Source organism: Pleurodeles waltl, chromosome 3_1 (assembly GCF_031143425.1).
Source record: "Pleurodeles waltl isolate 20211129_DDA chromosome 3_1, aPleWal1.hap1.20221129, whole genome shotgun sequence".
Classification (NCBI taxonomy): domain Eukaryota; kingdom Metazoa; phylum Chordata; class Amphibia; order Caudata; family Salamandridae; genus Pleurodeles; species Pleurodeles waltl.
In genome coordinates this window covers 1,008,272,704-1,008,293,709 of record NC_090440.1, presented here as the reverse complement: position 1 = coordinate 1,008,293,709, position 21,006 = coordinate 1,008,272,704, and the positions used below count along the sequence as shown (strand labels likewise).

General features: G+C 39.7%; 1 protein-coding gene across 2 annotated transcripts in view; it reads right to left on the bottom strand.

Moving 5' to 3' along the window:
- Positions 1-1,014: 1,014 nt before the first annotated feature.
- PSMD14 (proteasome 26S subunit, non-ATPase 14) overlaps positions 1,015-21,006 on the bottom strand; it is a 383,293-nt gene continuing 363,301 nt past the window's right edge. For both annotated transcript variants that reach the window (XM_069224236.1, XM_069224237.1), the window contains exons 10-11: positions 19,775-19,837; positions 1,015-1,441 (exon numbers count right to left, since the gene is read on the bottom strand). In XM_069224236.1, coding sequence (XP_069080337.1) covers positions 1,343-1,441; positions 19,775-19,837 — 162 coding nt within the window. In that variant the 3' untranslated portion in view covers positions 1,015-1,342. The remainder of the gene's footprint in view (positions 1,442-19,774; positions 19,838-21,006) is intronic.

Below are 21,006 nucleotides of genomic sequence, written 5' to 3'. Positions count from 1 at the left end.
TATGAAATCAACATAATAAGGTAATACACTACTACAACTTACTGTAAACGTGCTGTTTGGTTCTAATGACCAACAAACTGAAAACAAGCACTGCACAAAGCAAGCATAATTTGTCAATTAAATAAAGAAAGGCTGCTTGTGGACTACATACAGTCTGTAATGCCTATAAAGCAAAGACACAGGTTTCATTGCTGCTGAGAAATGCCATCAAGATCATCATTTGTAACCCTGTCTCCTAAAATAACACTTTCCGCATTTTATTATTGGATGTTCTTGACATCTCCGATAAGACCTCTAACCAGGGTACCAATTAGTGTGCATTTGTACGTGGTGTAAACCTGAATGAGGTCGAGCAGTTTATTCACACGCTGAAATCAGTAACTATTTAACACACTATTTTTTGCCTTTACCACGGAAGCACTGTAAAAGTGCATGGCATTCCCGGAAGACTTTTACGAAAATATTAAAGTGAATAGGCTGAAATAAGAGAAAGATGAAGAGGTAAGTAACTGTCGTTATTGACAACAATTTAAATGACAATGTAAGTACAGATCCTTCCTAGCATTGCTTTCTTGTACCTTGCAGTAGAGGTAATGTATGTCAAGAGTCCAGAAGCCAATTAGCTCATATGCAAATTAAGATCCTGCATACAAATAATTATTAATGTACACTTAAGTACTGGGGTACAGCGCAGATCTCTGCAATTGAAGGGTAAAAAAAAAAGCACAATTTTTCAAGTGCGCGTTTCCAGGTAAACAGAGGTATTGCATACCAACAGTAGCTAAATGTAAAACAAACAATCATGTTTGCCTTCGTATTTAAAGTAAAACTTGGCAAATTAATACGTTTAATTTGGATGCAATTATCACATTTATCATTCACTCGTTAAAAATATCATAATTGCTACGGATAACCCTTTTCTTATTTACATTGTCTCCAAAGTGTTGGCAAACGTTACTGTAGCTATTCCAACAAATGGTGTAAAACAAAACAGCAAGTACTCGGGAGACTAGATAGGTGTAAATGTTTTTATTATGCAGTAACAATCAAAATATATATATATATATGCTACAGTTTTTCACTGCAAACTGCTAGTAGAAAGTTGATCAAAGTTGGGTAATCTGACATTTTCTTTAAATGCTTTGGAAACTGCAGAGACCCCGACACAGGAAACGAAGTGATTGCACAGTAGAGACTGAAAGGTGTTGCAGTGCTGCTCTCAAATTGCAAATGATGGCAGATGTCTTCCACTTAGCCAAATAAATCCTCAGCAGTCCCCAGCTCACAATATTTGAAAAAGACAAATACATAAAGCACTGTTTGGATTTTTGCTCTCAATTTACTATTTAAATACAACTGTATCCAGCATAGCTGCCAAACACTGAACAATATTTGATGTCATGAGAACATCCACATGTTCTTCCAAATGGCGTTTAGGATCCTGCAACAAAAAGAAAAATAATAATAAATAACCAATAAGCACGTTTAGGGACAAAATAAATGTTTAAGCCTCAAACATACGTAAAACGATCGTCATTTTGTATAACCTATGCCATTTTCTACAGCAAAGTAAAATAAAGATTTGTTGAGCTGCAATAAAACAATTTACTCACCTGTGAACTTGAAACGCCAAAACTTTCGATTTTTAAGTAGGTTACCATTCTTTCGCTTGTCATGGTGAGCTTTACCCTACTGCTGGACTTCACAGGCAGTAGCTCTCCCGCAGGCACGATCAATCAGTTTGAAGGGCAGCACTGAGAAGCAGTGTGCAACTTCATGCATAATGGTTGGGAGGTACAATGGCTGCAATCAGAACAAGATCAACATCGAAGGTAACATGAACGGGAAATTTGTGGAGTCCAGCCTTATGGTGGATCCTCCCTTCTCTGCCCAAACCACAACCACATGTTAAAGCTTGGCAAGCATAAGCACTTCAAGGCACGGGGAAAGTGGGCCATTGCCCAAGACCCCCACCTTGTAAGGGCCCCCTAGTAAAGTGACCAGCCTCAGTTTCGATCACGTTGTCTAACTTTTATTTATTTCTTTGTCAGGACGTCTCTCTTCCTGCATCTACCTCCGACTCGGTCTCTCTCTACACATTGTCTTTTTTAAGGACTGTTTGGCTGTGGGCGAGAGTACTTCAGCAGCTTCTGTATGGAAGTTTAAATATAATATTGTTTGGCATCGTGCAAGCTTAATTTTTCAGAAAATAGGCCATTAAAATTAAAAGCTGTTCCGAACAGGTGGCCCCAAAACATGCCTTTCCTGGGGCCCCAAAACTCAAGATGACACTGTTGGCGTAAGACAATCTGAATGAGCAAAGTGATTAAGAAATAGCTATTGCTGTGCATTTCTGTCCCTTGCAAATATATTTTTTGTTTTTAGGGTCCTTATCCAAACAGGGAGTAATTAGGCTTTTGAAAAAAACAGGCTCAAATGAAATGCGGGTGGGAAGGGTAGTAAGGTCTTTAGAGATGGTATCTATTTTCTGCTACAAACTATGATTTGTGGAGTGGGGTTACCTTTTCCACAACCTGGAAGGGGACTGGATGGGACAAGCTTTCATCTCTAAGGTCAGATTGTTATATAGCTCCCTAACTGCAAACACTGATTGTGTCAGATTTCGGTCCAGTTCGAACAAGATTAATTGGGGAACATGCTAGGGCTGTCCCCTCTCCATCTTTTTTTCTTGCGGACCCTAGAGCCTCCATCATCTACAATGGGCACCTAAGACGTCAAAGAAGAGAGACAGCACTGCTGGCCAACTTAAGGCCATCCTCTATGTAGATATTATTATTCTTATGATCACAAGGCCAGAAACCTCCCTTTCCACACTAATGCCCATCATGTGAGAAACACTACCAATATCACACATCACCAAAGTTAGCCTACATGTATGCAATATGAAGTGGGTAAACGGCTTAAATACCTCTGGCTCCATATAAACAGGAACGAAAAAATATGGTGTAATAACTTGAACCCCCCAATTATTCAGACCAAACAATGATTTACCTATTGGTTATCTCTCAATCTGCCTCTGTGGGGCCGAGAGCAGATGATTAAAATGACGATGACACCCAGGTATAAGAGTTTTCAATATACCACCACTGTTAATTCATACATTTCTGCATTTAAAGACTGATGAGGATATTAGGATGCGAGTTTGATGTGGTACAAGGCCCAGACTGAAATCTCTGAAGGTATGGGTTAATGCCACATTTTGGACTAACAAACATGGTAACATACGACTAGGAACACCAATTTTACCCAGTAATCATACTTTCCTTCACTTGTGACACATGGTCTAGTATAAGTCAATATAGAAGCACGGCACTCTGATGTTCATTGGGTCTGCCTCTGGAATGCATCCACAAATACCTCCCACCGAATATCAATGCATGCTGACTGACAAACTTTATACATATAGGAAACAAAGTGAATCCTCTAATGTATTGCTTAGCCCGCTTCAGCATAATGAGGGGCTACTGGATGGAGATCCTTCCTGTTACAATGGACAGACTGGCTCTTTCTTGAGGGATCGCATAAAAACATTTAGTCATTACAGGCTGAATGTGGACTAGAAGATAAACATTCCTGGCAATATCTTCAATTACTATCTGCCCGAAGAACCTCCTAGCGTCTATCTGACCAGGCTACCTGAATCCCCATAAAAAAGTGTTCTTAGCCACTGAAAATTTTAAGAGTGTGACCGGGAGGGATGTGATTTATGGTTTATACTCTGAGACTGTCCCATTCATCAGAGGTAATGGGGAGACATATGAGATTGGTTGTCCGCCACTAGTGGACTAAACCACTCCAGTGGCACACCTGGTTATCTTGTTTGACATCACTGTAACCGCAAGATTGTCTCATCCACAGCCAGAGATGGATAGCAATGTCTCTGGCTACAGCCAAGATCTGCATTCAATATCACTGGAGACTTGATTTGTACCCATCGTTGACGATAGGTTAAATGAACTCTTATGACTAACACTCTGTGAACATATGATTTATAAGGTTAATTATCAAAGGGGCACCTATGAATAGGTGTGGGTCCCCTTCTCAGACAGGGCACACTATGACTAATGTCAATAGGTTAGGGGTGTCCTCTATATGCACCGGCTCTCCCACTGGTGGGGGCCTGCTGACCCTGCTGGGAGGGTTTCTTACTTCTACATGAATGAAGGACTGGTTTGAGGTGGCGATTAACACCGTAGGGGTCTGTTATTTGCAAAACAAGTATTTGAGCTTCATCTCTAGGTGGAAGAAGACTCATTGCCTGATTTGCAATTCCTTGTATACGAGGATTACCAGAACAACACATCATCTCTGGGGAGATGATCTTGCAGAACTGCAGACACACAAAGCCTTACAGGTCCTACTCATGTCAGGTACAGGGCGACAGCTAGTGTCCTGGCTTTGAAAATCACTCTTGTCCATGTTCGCAAGACCCCATCAGACACTGTGCACTCACTGGGAAGGTACCCTGAATAGGTCATTCAAAGATAAGGAGTAGGGCAGGTACTGAAGCATCCATGTACACACAATTCAGTTTCCTGCACACAATGTACTTAACACAACACAGACTGAATTGGATAGCGGGAATGTTGAAGATATATGGGCATTCATATTTTTATGAATCATTAACATCAAAATTTAGTTTTACTCTCTAGTACACATGAATACACTGATTATAGGTGCTAATAATTTTGAAATCATTGTCCTGTGACATGCAGAAGTGTGATTTCCAGACCCTTGTTGACTAGGTCTCAATTTAGGCCCAGGTAGCCACATTTCTTAAAATTGATGTTTTCCCACAGCACATTTCATCATTCTTTATTTCGCAACACACAATCAAGTAGAGTCATGTTTATTTCCACTAAAACTGCTCTTACTGTTCTAAATGAATTTCCCCGATTTGGGCACAAAACTGTAACTATCCCCAAGGTCCTTCTGTTAGCTCACTGTACCCATTGCCATTCACAACAGTTTGCTGTTTATATATCTACTTTATTCTACCATCTCCAAATGACCTTAGCATAGAATGGGCTGAATCAATATTCATTTAGTGGGATAGTGCTACATGCTAAAGCAATAGGACGTTAAAAAAAACCTGTGTTCTGCTTTGCTGAGAATGCAACATTTCTGAGCATACCACAATGAATTGGCAGTTTCAGTGATTTAATATAGGAAAATAGGGTACATAAACCCTTGATTTTGGGAGTGAGCCAGAAGATTTTCTGATTCCATAGGGATGTTGTCCATTTCTCTATTGATTTGTTGCACACTTGGGACAAACTATTTCTGATTTTGCACTACTCTATAATGATGTACTTGCTAAGAGCCTTCAAGGCATTTATTCTGAACTGCATCTTTTACATTTTAGAATAAAACCATTACATTTATTCCACTGATCTAGAACTCAGTTACTGAGTCCCCCCTTTTCTTAAGTGGCTGTTGTTTCTGATATTTTGATGTATTGGGAGATGCCTCACCTTGAGGACACATTGCCTCTTGAAATTGAGGTTTAACACCATCTCCAATTCATCAATCTGTGGGGGGACTGTTGAGGTACATTTTTGGAGTGAAAGAATTGAAAGGGGACTCTGTGCCCACAGGAACAATGGACAGGAGCTGGCTTAGATGTAGCTTAACAGATGTGGACTTCAGTCACATGGTTTGGGATTGCCTCACCATCTCTCGATTCTGGGGAACAGTGGTGTCTGACTTGGAACGAACCATGGAGAGAACTATCCTACTTGATCCTGGTGTATGTTTACTAGGTATGTATCTGCGCATTCACCATGGGCAAGTGAGTAAAAGGTCTGTAGATTTGGTGTCAGTCCTGGCTCGAAGAGTGAGGCAGTGCATTAATGCTCTACTGAAGGTCCCTCACACTAATTGGAAGAAAGAGCTGAAGAAATGACTGTGGCAGAAGGTTCCACATTACTCACAGAAGAACACCGTGGAATCCATAAACATCATATTGAGGACAGTTGGTCAGCTGCATAATTTACAAATACCAATACCAAATTTATTTGATGGTGGAAGAGACAGATGATACTTAAGAGGAGGCACCACTGACCCCTCCCCCTTATGGTAGCACCTCTATTCTGACCCCATGGTAATGCATGGTTTCAAATGCCCTTGATCTACCGTTTAAAACAGATTAAGTTGTTAATGCCAACTTTATTATTTATTTTGGTTTCAGCGCAACATGGAGGTCAAACAATACAAATGATGGTAAGTCCATTTAACAGGTAAAAAAAAAAAAAAAGTGAACATATAGCTCTAACTGGCCTAATTATCACTGATGCAAAATGTAATGCTGCATATTTTTCTATTGTATACCAACAAAACTCAATAAAGATATGCTAAGAAAAAAATAGACTAAAAGGCTGTCCAAATATACCTTACTGTGGATGCCCTCTGTTTTCAGCCATATTTATTAGGACACACATAGGGGTTCTGTGCAACACTGTCTTATTTTGATACGAAACCGCTTTACCCTGTAATATCTCTGATGCACCCTAAATTCCATGCTAACTATGCCAAGACATATGCTCGCAATTTCAAATGGACTGAAACAACACCTCTAGTAGATATGGCCAATATAAACCTACTAATAACGACAAAAGTCATTATTCAGATTCCTACCAATGCACAATGTCCAGTCTATTCCTGGGGTACATAGGGTTCTCAAAGGATTTGTAAAATGTTAACGTTCGATTTTTTATTTAAATTGTGTGTGTGTTGCTGTTACCCGTTTCACATGTTCCATCTTACACTCACTCCACATATCACCCTACCTCGGCTCCATGACTCTCGAGCATGATACCAATTGGTTTAATCCTACTATTTGTTTGCTGATGGTGTTCTTATTGAAAGGTTTGCTGGTTTTCAGATTGTGTTACTGAGTTTACTGGGTAAATATCCTCGTCTGAATTTAAAAAAAAAAAAAAAAAAAAAAAAAAAACTCCCGGAGGCCATTAAGGGATGTGTTAATGACAGAGTTCACAAAATATTCTTCCCTGCCCAACCCTTTAATTTTTAAAACAGCTGGCTGGTATCATTTTCTTTACACTCTGCAAATATGGATGCGATGCTGGAGGTGAATGTCTCCACCACCTGAAAACAGTCCTATGCCTCTCTGTACCTGGACATTTATCCGTCATCTGAAAAACATAAGAGATGTGGTTGCCCATGAAGCGCTATTTCCTGAATTGAGTCAGGACACATAGGAAAAGGAAGTAAAGACTGGTATCAGGAAAATAACTGCGAAGGAATGGACCTACTACACCCTCAGGTGGATCTCTTCCTGGAAGAGGGGCTGAGAGCTTTCAACATTATGTGGTTGGGACATATTAGCCGAGGTGTAAATCGGCAACCAAGCAGTCTACTCCTTTTTATATAAATGAATCATCCCGATGCTGAAGGTCATCAGAACCTTACACTGAGGAAGCAGCCAGCAGCGCCAATAAATCATTGGTGAATGTACACTACATAAAGATTTGTTAACATAACATAGCACATTGCTGTATAGTGAACGGTTCCCCATTTTTTTTTTTTTCCCACAAATGCCACCTTTGGAAATATGGCTATAAACACTGTTGGCCTGGAAATGCTTAGCAATATCTAATTTATTGAGGAGAGGGATAGTCAAAATGAGCGCAATGTAATTACAGAAGTAAACCAATGCATGAAAGTCTAGGAGAGACATGAGTGTAATTTGCAGATTCGGAATAATCAAATATGGATAATGAAAGCAAACAAGGCATCCTAACATTTCATCTTTAGGTCAACTGCACCACTGATCAGACTAAGCTAACCACCCGATAAAGATATGTTGCACAAATAAGACAAGGAGCCACATTACCTCGGTGGCCTATCAAATGCTATAGAGAAAAAAAACGTCATATCTGTGAAATGGTTTTCTTCTGTCCCTATAATATGGTAGGAGAATTGGCACATTTTAGAGGTGCTTCAAAACTTAAAAAGGGTTGGGTTGCTACAAGAAAGTGGTAAGCTTTAAGTACCAGTGCAGATTGTCCTCAGCATGGAAGATGGAACTTACTAGTTGTGCACAGAGGTATACTTAATTAGGAATTCAAATGATTTTTAAAAACTGTGGAAGGCGATGAGCTCTCCAGTTTTTCTGCTGGTCCAACCAATCCAAAATGTATGAAGCAACAGTAATGCATTGTGACGGAACTTCCATCTGTAGAGTCCCCACCTTTTGAATTTCCCCCGGTGCCAGACTGGACCCGGAAACTCTTGCAACAGGTCATACATGCCAATATGTGGCACCATTTCCCCGCCATGACTCCATTCCATCTCTGGACATGGAACTCAGAGCTACATATATATGTATCAACCCTGAGCACGGACATTTCCTAGTGTTCAATGCCTTTTGATGCAGATCCAGAGCTCAGCTCCTACCTATTTTTGTATTTTTTACAGAATCCCTTTTAATTCCAAAGCTTACTTTAACAGCGGTTACCCCTGAAAAAAGACAGGTTTCAAACCGTGTAGCACATTGCAGAAAGAGACTGCAATTGCTTTATTCTCTAGTCTTTAGCAAAAATTATCCAAAAGAATAACGTGAACAGGTAGGTTTTCAGTTTTTTGAAAACTATTAAATCAGGTAATGTACTCACATGAACTGATAACGAGTTCCAAATACTTGCTGAAGCACCAGTAACGGATTGCTTCAATGTTTGTGTTGTTTCCAATTTCAGCCATCTAAGATGCAGTGACGTCTTGCACACTGACGGTGTAGTATCAGATAATATTGTCATTAGATAGAGTATTGTGGTCTTCCTAAGTGTATTGTTTTAAGTGTCAAACTATTGTACATTTTATAAGTTCCTCCAATGGAAGTCAGTGCAAAACCCTCAAAACTGGGGAGGTGTTGTCGAATGTGTTCTCCAATAGCAACAATGCATATGAGTGAAGTATTGCTTTTACTGGGATTAGAACAATTAATGAAAGACCCGCCATGATGGCTTTGTCAAAGTCTATTTTATAGACAGCTGTTGCATGAATGGATGTCTTTAGATGGTCTCTAATGGGGGAAGTTGTATTCTTTTTAGTAAATGAAAGAGAAAGTTGGCTGATTATGCTACTAATAATTCTAAATTTTCACAGCTTGGTCACAGAGTTTAGGCATAGTAGCTGATTTCGTAACGAGGCTGCTTTTAATGTTGTAGATTTTATTAAAAGAAACGCAGGGGAACGTTTTAGCATGTTTATTTATTGTTTGCTTTAAGCCATACTTGTCAACGAAAACTTTTAAATAAAGCATTAAGTAAAAATATTTGCAATTATTTTGTGTATTTGTTGCTAGAAACCTCTCTTTTTTTCTCAAATATTTTTTCTAAAAAACACTTTCCAATTTTAAGGCATAAATTAAAATCTTTGTTTTGCATTTATATACAGATACAATTCCCGGTACATTTTAAATTTTCACTTTTTTAAAAACCAGCAAAAGAGCGAAACACAACATTATAAAAAGGATTACGCTCTGAAAATAATACAGCATATGTAGGATCAATTCTGGTTCAGCATTTCCATCTTCTAAAATAACAAGCATATCAATAGAAGCCTTTTCATCCTCATAGGTAACAATCCCAGTCTCATCAACAGAAGCAATTGTCTGGTTTCCTTTGATTGTACGTTGGTTAAGCGTTGCACGGTCTTCCACGAAGTGGCCTAATCAAGTACAGTGTTGTAATTTTTCTTTATTGCGCAGGTCGTTAGGTCACTCTGATAACTTTCCGCTCTCAACAGTACTTTGCTTTTATTTTCTGATTGCAAGGTGATTGTGACCATCCTAACTCAGGGTTTTCATTTGTTTTTCAAGCTGGCAAGATTTGAATCTACGTTCCTATGCCATGACACCTGATTATTCTGAAGACAATCTTGCATAATATGTCTTAAAATACAATTTTGAGCATTCATAATACTTTTGTATGTAACAGAATTCTAGCATAATATTTATATGGCAACACTCATAAGACCAAGACTGAGCCTTACTGCAGTCTCAAAGGAGCCCTTAGGCAAACTTAATTTTTTCAGATCTTCATTTCAATCTTGTAGAATTTAAGAAGGTACTTTCATGTGCACAATTCACAACCAAAGAGGAGTAAACATGCTATTTTTGAATGTAGGTTTGTGAATATGTTTACGCACAATTTTGTCTCACTGCAGAACTGAACTAACAAAATACCTGATTTAATTCCAGCTTTAATTATTACTAAATATACATTTGGCATTAATGACAAATTATATGTAAACATAACACCTTGATAGTGAAAGCCAAAGAGGAATAAACACTATATTCTGATCATAGGTTTGTAAATGCTTTTTCCACAGAACTGTCTCATTATAGAATTTAATTAACACAACTCCATATATAATTACTGCTTTAGGTATTACTAAACATTCATTTGGTTTTAATGACAGCTTATATATATGTGAAAGCTTGACTGAATCCCCAATTAGGTACTATTTTACCTAAATTCGTTTTTTTATTAATCCCATTCTGAAGATCATTACCTTTGTTTTTTTCACTATATGGCTTCAAGAAGTTTGCTCTACACTATACATTAAAGTTATACAGGATTTGCTAAAAATCTATTGGTGCTGGATTGAACAAAATTGTGTAGTTTGGTTAAAAAAAAAAGAAGACTGTAATGGTTTTAAATGCAACCTTGGTGGAAAGCGCGACCACGCTGGAGAGCTTTTTGTGTACCACTATATATATCTGTTTGAATAGCACTATGCACTTTGTACTCTACATGAAATAAGAAAATAAATTACCTCTTGAGCTGATGGACGGTGCCGGCGTCATTCCTGCCATGAGAAGCTGGTAAATATTGCCTCTCGGATGCTGTGTGTAATGATTTATGACTATATATATATATATATATATATATATATATATTTTTTTTTAAAGTAGAGGTGCAAATATACAGTCCTGCTTTAATCCATTGAGATCCATTATTATCTGGGGAAGTGCTTCATTCCCTCCAATTGGATTCTTGTCCATAAATCATTATGGAGTTCAAATATTAATGCTAAAATTGAAGCTAGTATGCACCAAACTGCCACACTGGCCAGTAGAAAGTTTCTATCTACTAACACTGATACAGTGGATACATCAATTTATGCTACATAAAGATATATTTGCTTATCTATAGCATCTTTCTATACTGTACGTTTTAATACTAAGCAACAATTGATAGTCAAATGGATATTCCTGAAACCCATCTGGACCGAGGTAGAACCACCTGCTTGTTTCATCCCTTCCTCTTGATATACATCTATCTTTTATTAACAAAAAGTAATACAGAGAGATTGCCATGCAGTCAACTAAAGTGGAAAAAATACCACTGTTGTACATAAAACGATCTGGAAGCCACTTCTGCATCTATGGTTTAGTATAACCAGGTTCTGTTCTTTAAATATCCAGATTTTGTATGTCTTGACTTTATGGACGATCTCTGAATACATTTTGCATTCTGACAAAGGCTTGTCTGATCTTATATGGAGTCTACTTCTGCTTTTTGTATTTTATCTTTATAGACTTTTCTAGATTTAACTGTGGTCTTTTGAGAGCAGTTTTTATGTCTGACATTTCTTCTCCAGTGATGCAATCTGATTTGGTACTTAGGAAGTATCCCACTGGAACACACATTGCTGCTTGTAACTGAGGTACTTTTGATTAAATCATACTCCATTATGTACAAATTCTTTTTTAGTTTAATCCTTGAACATTTTGCACACATTTTCGTTATGTTCCATTTACTTATTTTTGGAATGAGAAGTGTATTCATGGAGGATTCTTTGATGTTCATGGAAAATCTAACTCAATTTTAATCTTAGTGTTGGTACTGAAATGACAGCCATTGAGAGGAAAGTAAAATGGAATTGTGCAGAGTTTCAACCAGCCCAACTGGTTTGGTGGGAGACATGGAGTGTTCTCAACTGATGCTGTTATAAAGTCTAAGAGTCTGCCTTTATTTTGTCTTGAGTGCTTGGAAAGTTGGTTCATATTGTGCAAATTAAAAGACTGACTGCATTCTGACTGAACTTGGAGGAGATGTTTCCTAATTCAATGTAGAAGTGTTCCATATATATTTTGGTGTGTGATAATATTTGATTTTGAGTAATATAATTCGGCCACTGGATGCATAAAATAGGATGAAAGTACTGGTGGTCTGTACATTAAGTGTATGTTGAGGGTTGACCAAGGTGACATCATTATCACCATTTTCAGGCACTGAAATGTGGAGTAGGTGTTTGTGGATACCGATCTGCAAGATGTATGTTTTTTTGTGATGACTGCCAATTCAACACCTCCACTTGGATTTATCAGATCTAAGTAAGCTATATTTTGGCAGTACTGAAGAGCACAAGATGGTTTAGGAGAAACTCTTTAGCAAAGTGTCTTAAATGCATAATTGGTCCACATTATTTTTTTATGACTGAAGCGATTTATGGGTAATAGTCATTAGGAGACTGTGTACAGGTCTATGTATTTATTTTCTGTTGATGTCTTCAATTTAACCTGAGTACTTCATTTATAAGAGGTTGCCCAAATTTGCCTTTTTGTCAGAAGCAGGCTTGGGAGGATGGCCATGGTGAATAAAAGGTATCAGTCTATATATTTTTTGTATACAGATCTTGAAGTGTTTTTGTCTGACTCCAAGTAAAACAAAAGACACATGTATGGGTAAAGGTTTCTCAGGAGTGCGACTGGACCTAAATGTATACTTTCTACTATAGTGATGTTAAGAGAATACTTTGTAGTGAACTCTTTCCGGCATATGTCTAATGTGCTCTATACTGCATGCAAGACTATCTCAACTACACACAAGACTAGTGTAATTCTGTAGCAGGGTTAAATTAAATATTCAGTGGGTGTTTGGCTCTGACTGGTGCAGCTACATGCTCTAACTACAACCTCTCCTGACCTGGACGCAAGTCTCTGTCTCTAGCATGCTTAGACAACACTTGACTGTGCCTATATATTAGTAACTTGTGTGGTAATATTAAATTGTGGACCCCTGCAGTAGTCTTGTGATTAGGCGATTTGTTGTAGCTATCTTCTCCCTCACCCTGACTTGTCCCAGGGCTTGTCCCACTAGTCTCTTTCATGTGTTTTCTGATACCAATAGGGTTGCTACAATTTAATTTTACTAGAGAATCACATCTATTTGGTTTTAGGATACCCCAGGCATGGATGGTTGCTCGGCTCTCTGTGGTGTAATTTTTTACGCCTCCACCTGCCTTCACCAGAGTTAGGTATTTTGTAATTATGTGTTTATGGGTTATTTTTCCTGTGTAAATTTCAGAGTCAACAACAGTAATATTTAGCTTGAGCTTCAGGTCCTGCTCCAGTTCAAACTGTTCACCAAAGGCATGTGAAAGGTCTCCTGTTTCAATTTCATGACTCTTAGAATTTACACACTGGCCATTTACAGCAACTTGCCAACCAATTCGCCTGGTTACATTCTTTTAAGGGCATGGTTGTTCCGCTTTTTTTGATATTTGGAATTATGTTGACGAAAACAATTTTATTGTAAAATGCCAGGAAACTGCTGCAAATTCTGTTTTATTTAATTAGTGGCTCTGTCTTGGAAGAAAGAGTCTGGGACACCTCATAAGCCACTTTTCATGGCTTTGTCAAATATATGGAGCTAAAATCATTTGGCAGAGAAGGCTAATTTCCATATATTGGAGGAAAGGTATATACAGCACAAATGTTTGAGTTAAGGATCGTAACCCCTTCTATGCCCAGGACGTAATGGTTACATCCTGAGGCACAGTGCTCGTGTGCCCAGGACGTAACCATTACGTCCTGGGCACACGAGCCCAGAGGGAGCGCTGGCGCTCCCTCTGTGGGGTTCCCCCCACCCCACCCAAGGCAGGGATGGAAGGGGAAGACCTTCCCCTTCCACCCCCGACCCCCCCCCCCCCTTGTGACATCAGCGCGCAATTGTCACAAGGCCTCCTCCTTCGATCGGAAGAGAAATGCAAAGCATTTCTCTTCCGATCACGTGGAGGAGGCAAGAGAGGCTTCAAAGGGAAGGAAAATAATTTCCTTCCCTTTGAAGTCTCTCAGCGTTTCAAAAGCCGGATTGCAAAGCAATCCGGCTTTTTAAACGCCCACTAGACACCAGGGATTTTATTTATCTAAATGAAACTGGCATGAGGGAGCGACCCCTTGGGCAAGGGTCGCTCCCAGGGGGGTATTTCTTTTTAAAGCCTTTTCTGCCCCCCCCGCGGGCAGAAACCTCTAGGCACCAGGGATACATTTTTTTGGGTTGTTTTTTTTTGTTTTTGATTTTAGAGGTGGGTCGCTCCCATAGGGGGCAAATTATATTTAGGCCACTTCTGCCCCCCTTGGGGTGCAGATGAGCCTACTTGAATTAGGCCAATCTGCCCCCAAGGGGGACAGAAACCACTAGACACCAGGGAGTTTTTTTTTTCTTTGTGAATTTCACGCAAGGGGAGCGACCCCTTAGGCAAGGGTCGTTCCCCTGGGGGACAAATTTATTTTAGGCCATTTCTGCCCCCTTGGGGTGCAGATCAGCCTATTTTAATTAGGCCGATCTGCCCCCAAGGGGGGCAGAAACCACTAGGCACCGGGGATTTTTTGTTGTTGTTTTACAGATGGGGAGCAACCCCTTAGGCAAGGGTCACTCCCCTGGAGGGGCAAATTGTATTTAGGCCATTTCTGCCCCTAAGGGGGGCAGAAACCACTAGGCACCAGGGATCTTTTTTTTTGCGCCGTCATGCAAGGAGAGCGATCCCGTACGCAAGGATCGCTCCCCCCTGGGTGGGGTGGGGGGGCAAATTTATTTTAGGACATCGCAGGAAAAAGTTAGAGTAAAACGTCGAGAAAAATGGCTGTTTTTTTCACCTCAATTTCAATATTTTTTTTATTTCTGCTGTTATTTTCTGTAGGAAACACTTGTAGGATCTACACAAATGACCCCTTGATGAATTCAGAATGTTGTCTACTTTCCAGAAATGTTTAGCTGTCTGGGATCCAGCATTGGTTTCTCACCCATTTTGGTCACTAACTGGAAGGAGGCTGAAAGCACAAAAAATAGTAAAAAAGGGGTATTTCCCAGTAAAATGTCAAAATTGTATTGAAAAATTGGGTTTTCCAATTCAAGTCTGCATGTTCCTGAAGGCTGGGAAGATGGTGATCTTGCCACCACAAACCCTTTGGTGGTGCCATTTTCAGGGGAAAAAAAACACGAGCTGCCTTCTGCAGCCCTTTTTTCCCAATTTTTTTGAAAAAACAAAACCAAATTTTCACTGTATTTTGGCTAATTTCTTGGTTTCCTTCAGGGGAACCCACAGAGTCTGGGTACCTCTAGAATCTCTAGGATGTTGGGAAAAAAGGACGCAAATTTGGCGTGGGTAGCTTATGTGAACAAAAAGTTATGAGGGCCTAAGCGCGAACTGCCCCAAATAGCCAAAAAAAGGCTCGGCACACGAGGGGGAAAAGGCCTGGCAGCGAAGGGGTTAAAGATGAGAATCTGTAATTGACTACACATGAAGGAATGTTATTTACTGAGGTAGTTCTAAATAGTCATATGATAGCCCAAGCTTCTTTTGAGGATGGCAACAGAGCTAGCTAAAATCTTGTTGGAAGTTCAGTAAGAATTATGTACAGGTAAGTGTAAGTACAGCACTTGCACAGAAAGACAATGAATTATTTCAAATCTCCACCCCCACCCTGCCCCAGGTGCAGTATCTAAGTTTATAACCATTACCTAATGAGTTATTTTGGGAGTAGCTATGAAGGAGGAAGTGGTGAAGGGGATAGCCATTTCACCATGTCATTTATAAAAAAATCAATGAAATCTCTTCCTACTCCATCTTGCCTAATTACATCTCCGAATTATGGATTACGGTATTACATCCAACAGGCATCTCTCGAGATGTTCCTGAAACAGAGCAAAGGTAGAACAGCCTGCGCGTCTAAATTTTATCTAATCTTTATAAAAAAATACTGTCAATTTAATCTCAGAGAGATTGTTCGCAAACACTCATGACGAGCGCAGTGTCTTATATTTTGTGAAAGTGCTCCAGCAGTAACTTTAACTTTCTTGTACAAAGAAAAGCATTCGACCCACTGACCGGGGTATTCCTGTTTCAGGTTATAAAGAATATGAAGTTTCCTTTCCAGTTCCAGAAACTAATACAACAGGTATGAAACAGAGCTTCCGCTGTGCGGCTATTTAAAGGAAAGGAGACTGGGGAATTTGGACTGAGCAGGGAATGTGTCTGGACGTGTCCACTATTTTAAATTATGTTGGCAACGTACTTTGGGACGCTTGCTTGGGGAATAAGTCTTCATCCTGTTTGGATAGACAGCATAGAAACTGGGGAGGGGCGGGGTGGGGGAGGAGGTGGGTGGGGGGGGGATTTGGGGGTACCATGCACATGAGAAATCATTACCCCCGGGCATTAAGGGTTAAGAAAATAAAAAGCAATGCATTGTATGTCACCTGGGCAATTAAGGGTTGCCATTGGTAAAACAAATATATCCTCAATATTGTACCTTAGTTAAACAGAATTTGAGGACAGTTTTATAACCTGGTGACACACACATTCGTCAGTGGTGGGTTTAATTAATGTACTGAAGATGCTAATCATCCCAATGTTTTCTTGTTTCACGCACTCCCATGACCGTTAAGTGAAGAACTGTAAAGACACTGGTTGGACAGGTGGCATCATTTGTGGGGTCACACTGTATCAGCAGACTGGATCTAAGTAGAACGGAGGAGAAGGGACGAGTGTTTTCAAAGCTCCACTTTAGTACAGTGATGGGACCTCTTTTACGAAGAATTTTAGATAGGGAATAAAAAGGTTTTTTCCAATACTGCTGTAATGGAATAAACTCACTGAGGGGAATGACCTCCTCCGAGATGCTAACAAATATTAACTCCGCATTTGTTTTTTAATTATAAACTTTTTCATGAGAGTAATGTGTGGTATTCCATCACACTGACAAGACTGAGTATGGATGATTCCAGCACTGCCTTGATGGGCATTTCCACTGCTTGCAGTTGAAATAAAATCATCAGGTACTTGAAAGATCAGAATTTTGCACAGCTGATAGGAGATAAATCTTCGATTTCTTACTTCGAGATAAAGCAAAAAGAGTGGAAGCATATTTTATACAGCTCACTCTAGTTTCACATATACTAGAAAGACATTTTCATAGTCTTGACCCTAATAAACTAGCATACATAATCCTCTGAACCTCCCAGATACACAAGACTGGGTAATAGCCAAATGATCTAGTCGCTCTAAGATCTCATTTTCTTTGGATGGCTCGTAGCTCGCTTGACTGCACACAACTAGAGTAAAGAGACAACACTGACTCTGAGGAAAGGGGTTCAATAAGATCAAATCTTTAATCAAACCGGAGAACGTTTATTATAAGTTAAAGTGCCAATTAGATAAGGTGATCAGGTCTGAGGCAGCTTTTACAGTCAGAAGACATCACTCGCAGGCAGGGGGTGCTTTTATGTTAATTCCTATAGACTCTTTAGACACGCCTGCAGCCCGAACTGCTGATCTGTATTACACCAAATTTAGATTTTGTTCCATAGATCACAGCTTTTGTTTTTGGTATAAATCCGTTCAGTAGTTTGGGATATTAAAGCAAATCCAAATGTGTTTATCTAGAAGCGCAAGTACTTCGCAAAATAGTTCTGACTTCATGCGGGGATTTGATTGGCTGTCAACACTTCAACGGGTAGGAGTTAGCAGCCATTTTGTGAGTCTGCTTCAGGGGGCAGGGTAAGTATACCCTAAGCCCTTAGGCTTGGTCCAGGGGTTCCCCTGGAATCCTGCTAGGGCAAAAAAAGCACTGTTTAAAAAGAATTCCCAGCAGAATTCATTACTTTTGCTGTGAATCTGGAAAAAAAGCAAGCATGGTCTCCTGAGCTTGCTATTAATTTTGCCACCAGGGAGCCAGGTAGCGGGGGAATATTTATTTTAATTATTAAGGAGGAGGGCACACAGGGCCCTCCTCCTAGGGCTGTTAAAAGACCCAGGGACCACCACATCCCCGGGCTATGTTTTACAACTAGGTGGGGGTGTGGGCAGCGCAGACTCCACTGGTCCTGGGGACCATCACCTCCCTAAGGCAAGAAGCAAAAAAATGAATGGGGGGGCCCCACGCTGACCTCCCCAGGCTCCGGGGACCACCACCTATCCAGGGCTACATTATTCAAATATGCAGGGGGCTGCGCTGACCCCCCCTCCACTCAGGGACCGCCACTTTATCGGGGCAAGAAACAAAAAAATTAATGTGGGGGGGCACGCGGAAATCCACCCCACGGTACTGGGGACCATCACCTCCCCAGGGCTACATTATTTAAATATGCAGGGGGGGACGCAACTCCCCCAGACCCCAGGACCACCACCTCCACTGGGCTAAATGTGAAAAGTTATGGGGGGAGGCACGGACCACCCTGGCCTGGGGACTGCCACCTCCCTAGGGCTACAATAACAATTAAAGAGGAGACCAGGACATGAGGCCATACACCACAGCGCATGGTCTGCGACTTGGACCTACGGCCAAAGCCCTTATAACCACCCAACTTTTGCACCTTGTTTGTGGAGCACTGTGGCATCTGTATTGGATATCTTCTCATTTCTGACCAGGTGGAAGATGATCTAGATGCTTAATGCAACACCTATGACTGTGTACTAAAGCTTTACCGAGGAACCATTTGTGTCTTAGTTGCAATTAATACAGGTATTCCTGTTTGGGATATCGGGATGGCCCTTGGGTCAATACTAACTGAAACCTTTCCGCAGGTCACTGATTCACTGGTGAAGCAAGGGTGTATGCAAAAGTGCACACGTTACAACACAATGGACACATAGTTTTACCTTCATGGCAAATACTTTTTCTGGATGGTAGAATACAGCTGATAATTGTACAATTGATGAAGATCTCAGAGCGGCTTTTAAAAGTTCAAATATATTGCAGAACGTTCAGATTTAAATAATCTAACATGAACCTCAACCTAGATTACTATTACGCAGATCCAAAAACTTGATTTGCAGTTATCTTACACTTTAGTGTACTGTACCTATGTGTCTTAAGGAAGGGTAATTTGAATCACAATGAGAACGGCATTTAAATATATTACTAACCAGCAGCAAATTAGATGGCTAAATTCAGTTCATTTTGAATACATTTAAAGATAAAACAAAACATCTTGTTACTGCAAGGAGAAGTCCGTTCTTAAAAGTTACAAAAAACATTATGTAGTAACTATTCAAAAGTATTATTCAATAAAAACGTTCCCTGGGAGAAGGGGCTCGCGCCATGAACACTGAACACTGAAATCGGAGCACGAGAGAAAATAATCTAAACATTCTACTTTAAAATAACGTTTCATCCTATCCAAATATGCATATTTTAAATTATTGTCTTGTTAGAATACGAGTAGAGGAGCACAACAATTCCAAAAACGCATCCTTGCCATGACATGCGAAAATGACCCTTGCTTTAAGTCGGACACTTTTCTACTCCAAACCCATGATACAACTTGCAGAATCACATTAGGCTATCAATCGAAGGCGCAGGCCTGATGAAGACCCCGTAGACCGAAAACATGGTGGCAACCTCTTAGACACTATATAAAAACTGAAATACAACACAATACAATAAAATGAATTGCTCTATTACAGATTATTAAGCCTAACAAAAGACACTCCCTCTCACCTGCTTTCCAACATTTTTAATTGCCAGTTGTTCCGGTGTCATTTTATCTTCTTCTTCCACTGCCTGTTAAGTACAAAACAAAAGTGCATACATTATTGTTTTCCTTTTCGAAGCATTAGCATTGCAGAGTTTTACAAAATATTTTATTTATACTGATGGAAATCTTGCCCTGGGGTCTGTGAACACATCCCGAGGCCTTAAAAGGCACGGTAAGTAAGAAATAAAAGATCAAAGTGAAAGACTCAAAACCAAATATGCAATCAAAAACGAAAACAAGAAAATACTCAATGATTTTCGACTGGAAAGCCAAGCTTAGCACAAACAGATCGCGAGATTCTTTTCACAGCGCCAGAGTGTGTTTTATGACCCAGAATTATAAAGCAGAGGACACTGTACACATACATTGTATCGAAGTATTTACCGTTAATCTAATTTGAGTCGATACTTCATTGTCGCAACTCTCACTCAATGAGAAAGAGCCTACGTTTCAGCAAAAGGAAAATATTAGCATTTAATATTTAGACATATTTTAAGCCTGTTTATTTGGGGACCCAGGTATATATCAGTCTCAATGAATTTCAGATCTTTAAATACATTCATAAAGGACAATCCTATAATTGCAGAGTACAAGTGTACTGTGTGAGAAGTCAATGATATAACAGTCTATGATTGCCCACAAATGCAGAAATTAAAGGATAAGAGCAAACACCTATTTGTGCTGTTTTGATGCAGGTGAACCGTGCTGTGGAAGCAAGGCTAGGTACACTTTCGAGCAACAATGAACAAACTGCAAAACGTGCAGTAACAAATTTGGCAGCTTTAAAATGTATTTTTTATTTAGGAGAGCACCCAGTCAATATTGGGCAACTTAGCTGACGTACTAGTGCCAGTAGATATGTCCCTTAACACTATTTCAGTATCAGTCGATAACTACCTGGAGCGACCTACTAAGGGAAACGTTGATATTTTAAATCGGAACCTTAAAATTTGGGGTGGAGTTCATAAAATTCTTTGTTAGATTGTCGACTTTTTCAAGGTAATATGTGGGCGGGGGTATCAGGAAGTAAAGTTGTTGCACTTTTGTGGTCATAAACCTACATCATTTTTTAAAAATATAAATGAATCGAACTGAGTGTCATTTTCTGGGAGGTCAAGAAAAGGAGTATTTAAAAATGAAGACAACCCGAGTTTTAGTCACAAATGAAATACTTTGTCAGTGAATACAACATTAA